Source organism: Cupressus sempervirens, chromosome 3, assembly GCF_028749045.1.
Source record: "Cupressus sempervirens isolate cs-2001-9-10 chromosome 3, ASM2874904v1, whole genome shotgun sequence".
NCBI lineage: Eukaryota > Viridiplantae > Streptophyta > Pinopsida > Cupressales > Cupressaceae > Cupressus > Cupressus sempervirens.
The window spans coordinates 1,067,892,584-1,067,903,477 of NC_143120.1; the positions used below are offsets into that span (position 1 = coordinate 1,067,892,584).

General features: G+C 38.4%; 1 protein-coding gene across 1 annotated transcript; it reads left to right on the forward strand.

Annotated features, from left to right (window-relative positions):
- Positions 1–8,269: 8,269 nt before the first annotated feature.
- On the forward strand, positions 8,270–10,217 carry LOC149570432 (NADPH-dependent aldo-keto reductase, chloroplastic-like). The gene is made up of 5 exons (XM_089823085.1): positions 8,270–8,410; positions 8,937–9,112; positions 9,198–9,447; positions 9,660–9,839; positions 9,978–10,217. The coding sequence occupies exons 1-5, from the start codon at positions 8,285–8,287 to the stop codon at positions 10,206–10,208; spliced, it is 963 nt and encodes a 320-aa protein (XP_089679211.1). The 5' UTR covers positions 8,270–8,284; the 3' UTR covers positions 10,209–10,217.
- The last annotated feature ends 677 nt before the right edge of the window (positions 10,218–10,894 follow it).

The window sequence follows — 10,894 nt, forward strand, 5'->3', positions numbered from 1 at the left end:
GGTGTTTAACGTGGATAACATAGGAGCCAGTGCAGGTACATTATTATATGTTCTATGCAAACCTCTTAACTCGGTGAGATTTTCATTTATCAAATCCTCGATTTGAGGAGGGTTTTGAGGAGGTAGAGGATCATTTGGTGGATGGTTTTGTGGGGATACTGGATTGTTTGGTGGTGGGTTACGAGGAATATTATTCCCTGCCTCAGTGTCATCATTTTGATCAGCCATTCCTATTGAATTGCAAAACGTAATATATATTAAAAAAAAATCTAAATTTTAACCATTTTCATCAAAAAAATCCTACATTCAACTAAAACAAACAAAATCATCCTAAAATCTATTAAATTTAGGTTAAAAATGAGTTGGGGAAAAAAAATACCTGAATATCTGATATCCGATCTCGTATTTGATATCCAATCCACAAAGGTAATACTGGCCCCAAATTCGCGTAAAATGAGGGCCCGCGGGTCTGTGGTTTTATTTATCCAATGCACAGGTATCGGATATCCGATTTTGTATCGGATATCCGATATGTCCGAATAAGTATAATATATATAATATAACATATAACATATAACATATAATATATATTACATTATGTTACATTATATATATATTTTTATTATATTTTATATATATTATATTAATTTACTATATATTATAATATAAAATATTATATTATTATAATTTATAATATATTATACTTTTTTATTATATATTATATTACATTACTATATATTATAATATATTAAATATTATATTATATTATTATAATATAATACATTATAATATTATTATTATAGTATAATATTATACGATTATAATATAATAATAATATTATTATTATTATATTATAGTATAATATTATTATTATTATTATAGTATTGGATAATAATAATTATATTATTATATTATAGTATAATAATAATTATAATAATAATATTAAATAATAATAATATTATATTAAATAATAATAATAGTATAATATTATTACTCTAATTATCAGATATCTGGTCACATGTCGGATATTCGATTTAAAATCGGATATCCGATGTCAAATCGGATATCCAATATCATATCGGATATCTGATAAGGCTCGGCCTTACCTTCCAGGTTTGGTTCCTGGATAGGTGAAAAAAAGTCAGAGCGGATTTTGAAGCGCTTTTAGGCGTCTTCAAACTCTTTGTTTTTCACATCGCCACTTTTTGGCACACCATGATCTTGCACATACCCTATAATGTTATTATGTATTAGACCTTTTTTTTTCTGTGACTTAAATCTATTTTATTTTAAAATGTTTCAATTATTTGTTCAAAGTAACCTCTAAAGCATAATAAAATTAGAGAGAGTAGATTTTTACAATCTCTAACAATCCTGATATATTTTTCAAAATGAATGTTTACCAATTTTTTTAAGTCAATTTTATCCTATGATGCTCTATGATCCATCATTAAGATGACAGACTTCAAAGATGTGAAAGATTTTATACATAGCAAGATTTTTTATTAAAAAAATATATAATGATGATGAGAAAGGTACTCCTATTTCATATCAAATGATATGGGGTCAAATAATTGAGCCACTACAATTTTGATAAGAGATTATAGTTCAAATCCCCTAAAGACACTTTAATGTTGAATGGCTTATTGAACACTTATCTTTTATTTTGTCATATTAAATAGAAATCATATTTGATAATTTTAGCAAAAAGAGGGGTAAAAATTTATTAAGACAGAAAGGAATACAACAAGGAGAGCTCAACAAGGAGCTCGATCCTAAGCAACAAGATCATCAAATTCTTGCACCATCTCAAAGGATAGTTGCCCCCTATCCCTAACATTCCAACCCGGATCATGACTAGAAGCCCATTTGGCTAAACAATTAGTAGGTCTATTCCATTCTCGCGGAATATACTTGAACCTAATGAACTAAAAAGAGGAAGAGAAGAAAAGAATCTGCATAACAACAGTGGCCAGCTGCCAACTAACATCCTCAAGCTCTTGCGAAGAAAGCATGTTCACCACCACCTGGGAATCAGACTCACAAATAATCTTACTCCATCCCCACAAGCAACACTATTCCACAACATATAAAATAGCCTGAGCTTCCATGAGATTGTTAGTATAATCACCCTTATGAATTGAGAAAAAAAATTTAACATTCCCAGAACTACAACGAGCCACTCCGCCAATACCAGCCAGACCAGGATTCCCACAAGAAGAACCACCAGTGTTAATTTTCAAAACTCCACAGGGAGGAGGAGTCTAGTGCCCATCCCGGTTAACCCGACCCTTCCTCTGATGGTGAAGCTGCCTGGACATAGAAGGAAACCTATGAGCCGCAACCCCATCCTGCAGATGAAAATTGAGGCGATTACAAATAGCAAGATCAACCGGATCCATACCCCCATCAAGCTCACACTTCACAAGAATAGTTTCCTGGAGAGAATGTGATATTTTCCACCAAAGATGAAAAACACCAAGCCGAACATCTTGGAGTACGTGATGATTCCTCTCCAACCAGATATGCCAAAGCATGAAAGATGGGCCAGCAATCCAAGCAGCATGGAGAGAAGAAGACTTGGAGGGAGCACTACCCAAGCGAGCCCAGAACTCAGGCAAAGAGGAAGCATGCCAACAAGAGCAACCCCAAGCGCTCCACCAAAGGTGCCATATCTGAGTAGAATAGGAGCAATGGAAGAACAGATGGGAGACAGACTCCTCTCCATTACCACACAAAACACAATAAGAGGGGCCCTGAAATCCACGTTTACAAAGATTATCCTAGGTAAGACAACGGTTGTGAGCCACTAGCCACATGAAAAAATTGCACTTGGACCAAGAAACTTTATTCTAGACTTGCTTCCACCAAGGGACCTCAGCATCCCCAAATAATTGTCTAGTTATCTCCTGATACACAGCAGAGACATGATATTTACCAGACAAGGTACCGCCCCAAGCCAATACATCTGGACCGAGCAAAGAGGAACACTCTCTAGAGGTCAAAATTTGAGAAAGCTCCTGATGATCCATGTCTGTACCTCCAGGAGGCCAATCAAAGGAATGCTTCCATCTATAACCAACAACAGGTCCCAATTGATAAGGAGTCTTGTAATGAGCGACTTTATCCCATCCAGCGGCAAGAAAAGAGTCACAAAGAGGCTGAAGATGAGGGTATATGGATAAAATGGAAGGGAATCGATCCCAAGCATCAGACCAAAACAAAGCCTGAGAACCTCCTTTACATATCCATAACAGACCCCTCTTCACCAACATCGCACCTGTCTTTAAAGTATGCCAAACCATTGAGCCACGACCTTCAAGAGGAAGTGTAGAAACAGAGCAAGGATCAGCACCATGAAAATATTTATGAGTGATAATACGAGCCCAAAGTTGATGTTGTCCAGAGCACCATCGCCAATAAAGTTTAGCAGCCAAAGCTTGTCTACTCAATAGAGCAGAACGAAGACCAAGACCACCCTCCTTTTTAGGCCTACAAACAGTTGCCCAATTAACCAAGCTCCATTTAGTACTACGCAAATTACCACTCCAAAGGAATTGTCGAGAAAGAGCATCAAACTCCTTGAGAAAGTAAATAGGTGCAACATGAACCATGCTTCTATAAGTAGGAAGAGCTTGGATAACAGCTTGAAGAAGAGTAACCCGGGCAGCAGTAGAAAGCCATCTATGAGTCCAATGATTTACCTTATCCTGAAGCTTGGTAATCAAATTTTGCCAGAAGAGACGTGGCTGCCTGGAAACAGCAATAGGAATGCAAAGATAAGTCAGAGGAAGTGAACCTATCTGAAACCGTAGGATACCAACAATCCTGTGCTGAATAGAATCAGGAGTGTTAAAAAAGTAAATGAAAGATTTGTGCTCATTAACTTTCTGGCCTGAAGCTGCCAAATAAACGTCCAAAGCATGTTGAAAGGCTTCAGCTTCCTTGATCCTAGCAAGACCAGTAAGAGCAGAATCATCAACAAATTGAAGATGGGAAAGAGAAGGTAAGCCATTACCCCACCACCAGCCTTGAATAGAATTCTGGGACACCTGATGCTTAATGAATCTGCCCAAGCCTTCAGCCATGATGATGAATAGATATGGGGAGAGAGGGTCACCCTGGCGGAGGCCTCTAGAAGCACCAAATAGTTGTGAAGGTTGACCATTAATAAGAATAGAAAAAGAGGCAGAAGTAACACAACTCATAATCCAACTCACCCAGTCAGAGCTAAATCCAAAAGAAAGAAGAATACTCCTTAGGAAGCTCCATTTAACTCTATCGTAGGCCTTAGCCATATCCAGCTTAAGAAACATGGCTCTCTCCCTTGAAGTAGCCATAGAGTGAATAGCCTTAGTAGCAATAACCACCCCATCCAAAATTTGTCTTCCAGCAACAAAACCACCTTGTTCTTCTGAGATAATAATGGGAAGCCACCTTTTCAGTCTCTCAGCAATCAGCTTAGTAATAACTTTGTAGACCACATTACATAAGGCAATTGGTCTAAAAAACTCCAATTGATTAGCACCCTCTCTCTTAGGAATAAGAGTCAAGAATGTAGAGTTCAAAGTTCGAAGCATCTGCTTGCTAGCATAGGATTCTTTAACCACCTCCAAAAATCATGATTAATGATGTCCCAAAATTCCTGAAAGAATTCAACTGAAAAACCATCAGGACCAGGAGCCTTCCCCTTAGGCATGCCAAAGTCCACCGCCTCCAGCTCTTCCAAAGAGATAGGACGCATGAGATAATCATTCATTTCCTGAGTGATAAGGGAAGGAATACAGGACAAAATAATATTTTCTTCATTATCAGCAGGAGGAGAGTCCTCAGAGAAGAGGGTAGAGAAGTACGAAATAGCCTCTTGGAACAAAGCTGGCAAGGAATTCAGTTGGATACCTTGAGAATTAACCAAAGAAGAGATAGTGCTCTGATTTCGGCGAGATTGCACTGTTTTATGGAAAAAGGCAGTGTTTCGATCACCTTCCTGGAGCCAATCAACTCGAGCCTTTTGTTTCCAAAAAATTTTCTCTCGAAGTTCCCATTCTTCTAGAGCTCTAGAAGCAAGGGATTCAGCCTGGCCAAGATCCTCCGAGAAACCTCGATCTCTAATCTCCCTTGTGATGACATCAAGATTTTCTTGAGCAAGCCTCTTCATGAAGTGAAGATTCTCGAAGCATTCCCTATTCCATATCTTGAGCTGCCTTTTAACATATTGAAGCCTTTTAGAAAATGAGAACATTGCAATACCATATGCAGGGGCACCATCTTTCCACCAACAAAAAACAAAATCATGAAGAGAGGAGTCACGAAGCCACATCAACTGGAACTTAAAAGGAGGATGCTTTGGAACATAAGCCCCTATAGCGGAAAATTTGATTGGCCAATGATCTGAACCCCTCCAATCAAGGATTTCTGAAGAGATAGTAAGGGTGCCACTAAGCCAGAAGCAAGAAACAAGAAATCTATCCAGGCATTCTGAGATAGCAGCAACACCAGTCCTGCGATTATTCCAAGTATAGAGGCCATTAGAAGGCTTAACATCAGAGAGATGCAAAAGAGATATGTGTTGCCGAAGAAGAGTAGAAGAAGGCCCCAATCTAGCCAAACCACCATGCTTCTCTTCCAAACTTAAAACTGAATTGAAGTCCCCTGCTAACACCCAAGGATGATAAGGATGACAATTTCTAACATATTGAATATGTTCCCAAAGTTCCTCCTTTCCCACAAGATCAACAGGTGCATACACATTAGTAACCATGATTACCTCTCCTGAGTCTAGAGCAGAAGCTACCATAGAGAGAGCTGAGCTAGAAGACATCCAGCCAAGAGGAGAAATTTTTTGAGGATCCCAAAATATAGCTAAACCACCCGCACTGCTTGTTGCCCCAACACACTGGCATTGACCACGAGACCAAATACTAGAGGCATGTTGGACCATAGACTCCACAGAGAGCTTAGTCTCTTGGATACAAAAAACATCAGGACTATGATCAACCACCAAGTTATGAATAGCCTTTTGTCTAGGGATGCTATTCAACCCCCTTACATTCCATGAGAGAATAATCATCATTGGGTAGATTTAGGAAAATGAGAATCCAAAGGTTTCACTGAACCAGACTCAATCAATATATCTCCTGTGAGTTTAATCTTCTCTTGGTCTGTTTTGCGCCCACTCCTTAGAGGGGGAGAAGAAGAAGCCCGCTTAAAGGGTTGAGGCAGCAACCCCAAGGGGAGAGGAGATCCCTTGCCCTTACCTGATGGTAGCACATCCTTAACCAAGTCAGCCAAAAAAACATCATCATCTTCCAACACTGCAGGAGTCACCAGAGCCGCTATCACAGGAGCTACAGGAACCTCACAATTCTGATATACTACAACTTGAGATGCCCCACAAGCATCATTAGGAACATATCTCTCATCTGGGCAAGCTGGATCAGAAGAGATAGGAGGAGGAATACCCTCCTCTAGAACCATACTATCTAGCACCTCAAAACGGTTAAAACCTGAATCAGATAATCTTTCTTTCAAAGGCCTCTTTTGACCACGTCCCTTAGCTCAAGGACGGACAGGGGTAAATCCATCCTTATCCTGCATTGGAGCCTTACCCTTACCTGTAGCATCTTGTGGATTCATCCCCTTGGTAGTATTAACCATTTGAGATTGTCCTTTCCCTGTAGTATCTGCCAAACCACTAGCATTTCTAGCTGTAGACCGATCCACTCCTTTGAAACTCGAGTTACGGGGGCACTGCCGCAGTAAATGACCATACTCATGACAAATCCGGCAACGGAAAGGGAGGGATTCATAATCTAACTGCTACACCCAAGAAGAATCCCCTAGACAAATTTCCAAAGAATCTGGTAATGGGTTAATCAAATTAATTTCAACACAAATTCTAGCAAAAGAAATAACCTTTTTATCGAGGGTTTGATGTGCGATCGCAGCTGGCTTCCCCAACAAAGCAGCAATTTGTCGAAGGATGTCTTCACGCCAAAATTCCAAGGGAAGATGAGGCAAGCGAACCCAAACTGGCACTGTTGAAGGGAGATCCTCAGCAGAATTAAAACCTGAATGCCAAGGTTTGACAAATAACCCCACATTGTTGTAGAAATAAGGGCCTCCTTCAAAAACACGATCACGATCAGACATGCAAGAGAATACAACAAAAAAATAACTATTCCCTGCCAACATAATCTCCATATCGCCTTCCACCTACCAAGAGCGGCGGATCCATGCCTCAAGAGCAGATAGGGAAATCCGGATTCCAAGAAATTTGCATATCAAAGCATGCTTGGTCCAATAATCAATGTCCTCCATTACAGCCGTTGGAGGAATAACCAGAACAGGGCGATCATGGTTACGCGGAAGACAACCATTAACTTTTTTCAGCTTGGAGCTCTCCCCTGAATAAAACGATTTAGATCGCATTGCATGCATAGTTGGAGAAGAACCATCTGTTCTCACCAATGGAGAAAAAATCCCAGGCCCTGCCATGCAAACAATAAAACCCCCAATTCAAAATTGACTGCAGAAGATCTCCAAAAACACCGACACAAATTATGTCCAGTAGCTAACAATCCAAACAGAACAGAAAAATAGTAAAGATCAAACACCAAGAACAGGCTAGGAGAAAAACCCTAGCCCAACCGGCAGCCAACGCTTCTCAGAGACTCCAAGACTTTCCTTTAGTTTCTCAAAAATATCATAACTAAATAGACACCTTCCCTAAAATATTCAGACTGAAGGCATGGCGACCCCTCCACTTTCCTCACCCCAAAACTAGTGCATTAATTTCTACTCAAAATCACCGGAAAAGTCTTCCCAAACTCAAAGAGTATGTCTTGTGAAAGCTTCAATATACAGCATTAAAGAATTCGTCTCCAACAATTAAATAATCTATTTCTAAGTCAAACGAATAACTTGAGAGTCCGGCTTCACCTAAGTGATTTCCCATTTCAGCTATAATAATTTTAATAAATATTATCAAATGTCTATTTAATAGTATTTACTTAGAAAAGGGTGGACAGTTAAAAAGCTGTTTTGTTTAAAAATTAAAAAAATATTTTAAATGGCTCTGGTGAGAATGAATATACATCGATGACAGCAGTGACAGGAAAAGAATCAAACTAAATAAAGATTCTCTGCGAATAAGTCATCCAGAAATGCCCTGCTCTCACCCCCTTCAATTCTACGTAGCAAAATGTTGTATATATAGCATTTCAATGTGTCATTGATGAACATAATGCAAACCTAAAGGTAGCGCCTCTTGAATGCTTGCAGAATGGAAGTTGTCAAAAGAACAGTTCAACTGAATACGGGAGCCAAAATGCCACTGATTGGGCTGGGAACTGTTTCCATGGATCAGAATGAGGAGGCGATCATGGCAGCTGTCATTACAGCTTTGCAGGTATATTTCACATCCCACAATTTAAGTTAAAAATTGTTCTCTATAAAATCAATCAATAGAATAGATTAGTACATGTGTAACTTCTGTTGTGTAGTTTTTTAAGCTCTGCAGTTTGGGTTAATATAACGCAAAATTGTATTTCACAGTTGGATTTAAGCATTAGAGCCATTTCCTTGTCTATTGTATGTTGGATATACTTTTCCAATAGCATTGACTTGTCTTTGAACTATTTTCTCAAGATTCTTTAGGTTGAAACACTTGCCAGAACATTGTTCACCAGTGTTGTTGATGATTTTAAAGGGTAATCATAAGTATCATTATACTAATCTTAAGTACTTCGATATATTGTTTTGTGTTGTGGGTGAACCTTTTATATTCCTATTTTCTTGATTTAGTTCACCATTGATAGGGCTATGATACCTTTTCTATTCAAACCTACATCTTGTTTTGCAGCACAATGAACTTATGATGAAATTTGCGAGTCTTAATGCAATTGGGTTGGTTCTTTCAACACTTAAATTTGTAGGTAGGTTATCGACACTTTGACACAGCAAGCCTTTACATGTCAGAGCGCCCACTAGGAAAAGCTCTGCATACGGCTTTTCAAAATGGACTTGTTAACAGGGAAGATGTATTTGTCACCACCAAGCTATGGAATACCCAACATGACGACCCCGTAGCTGCAATTAAGAATAGTCTAAAGTATGATTTCCTCATTAGAATTTCAGCATCCTATGTTATATTCATATTGCAGAACTTCTTATTCCAAATTATTTCTTATCTTCAGGGATTTAGAACTGGATTACGTTGATCTTTACCTTATCCACTGGCCCATCAAACTAAGAAAAGAAGCTCCAATGTTTGCGTTCAAGCCAAAGGAAGAAGACTTTTTACCCTTAGACATGGAGTCTACTTGGAAGGGCATGGAGCAGTGCTTGGAGATGGGGCTCACCAAAGCTATTGGGGTCAGCAACTTCTCCTCCAACAAGATTGAAGGCCTTTTGACCCATGCTAAGATACCTCCTGCAGTTAATCAGGTAACGACTTACTTTTAATGTCCCTCTTAGATTGTCTATACCATACCTTTCCTTTCTGTTATCTGAAACACCCTTAATATAACTGTGCACTTTGCACTTGTCAATTGATACATAAGAATTATTACAACCCTCTTTTCCCAAATCTGAAATTTCTTCGTTTCTTAGAAAGTTGTGTAGAAATATTCTTTGATGTCTATGGAATGGAATTGCAGATGGAGATGCATCCACACTGGCAGCAAAAGAAGCTGAGAGAGTGTTGCGGCAAGCATAACATTCATGTGAGTGCATATTGTCCTTTGGGAGCTCCAAATACTCCATGGGGCTCAAATCTGGTGATGGATGACCCCGTCATCCACGAGATTTCTCACAAGTATGGGAAGACTAGAGCCCAGGTAATTTGAATCTTTGAATCTGATCTTTGTAATTTCTCTTAGAGCAAAATAGTGGGAAGATAATATTTGAATCTTTAGATGTTTTCATGAGATTATTAACCTGGGCTGAAAACTCATGTTACTGTCATGTATTTGCAGGTTATGTTAAGATGGGGGATAGAACAGGGAGTGACTGTGCTGCCCAAGAGCTATAATCCAGACAGAATATTTTCAAACTTTCAAATATTTGATTGGTCTTTGACTTCGGATGATCATGATAAGATTGGCGCCACGCTTAAGCAGGTTAAGATATTTAGTGGGGATAATTATGTTAATAGCACAACCAGCCCCTACAAGACCGTTGAAGAATTGTGGGGTGGAGCGATGTAGTTTTTAGAATTTGAAGGTCCCTTGGCTTCTCGCAAGAAGAGTACTTAGTTTTAAACTCTGGTGTGATATAAAGTGAGGAAAGGAGATACAACATTTATAGATGGCAACAAAATTGAGTGTTTAAATTGGATAATAGGTCTGGGTGCTATATGCTTTTTGGATTGTGATGTCATGTCTTTTATTTAGATTTGTTTAAAAGTATATGACTAGTAAACAAGGTATTGTTATTTCGTGTCAACCTAGATGAGGTCAATTGAACAAGTTAGTTTTGATGGAATCTATTGTTTCAACCCTTTTAGGACACCATAGTGTTGAATGCCTTGTTGAATAAATATCTTAACACTTTGATCATCATTATTTTTGCTTTTGATGGGAGAGAGGGAGGCCGAGAGTTTTGTAAAAACTCATTAGTCTATTATGAAAAAAAAGCTAACAAAATGGAATCATGACTTGAAGCTAACCACAGGAGTTAAGGGTCCATTTGGTTCCTAGAAGATGACAAGAATTGGCTTTTTCAAAACCCGGATTTGAAAATTTGTGCATTTGTTTCAAAATTTGCAAAATGGAATTAGGATACGCGACTTCCAATTTTGCCTCAAAACCAGGTTTTCCAACTTCCTAAAAAAAGTAGGAATTGAAAATCAAAACCTAGTTTTGTTTTTTAAGGAGTGTAAAAACAATAGATT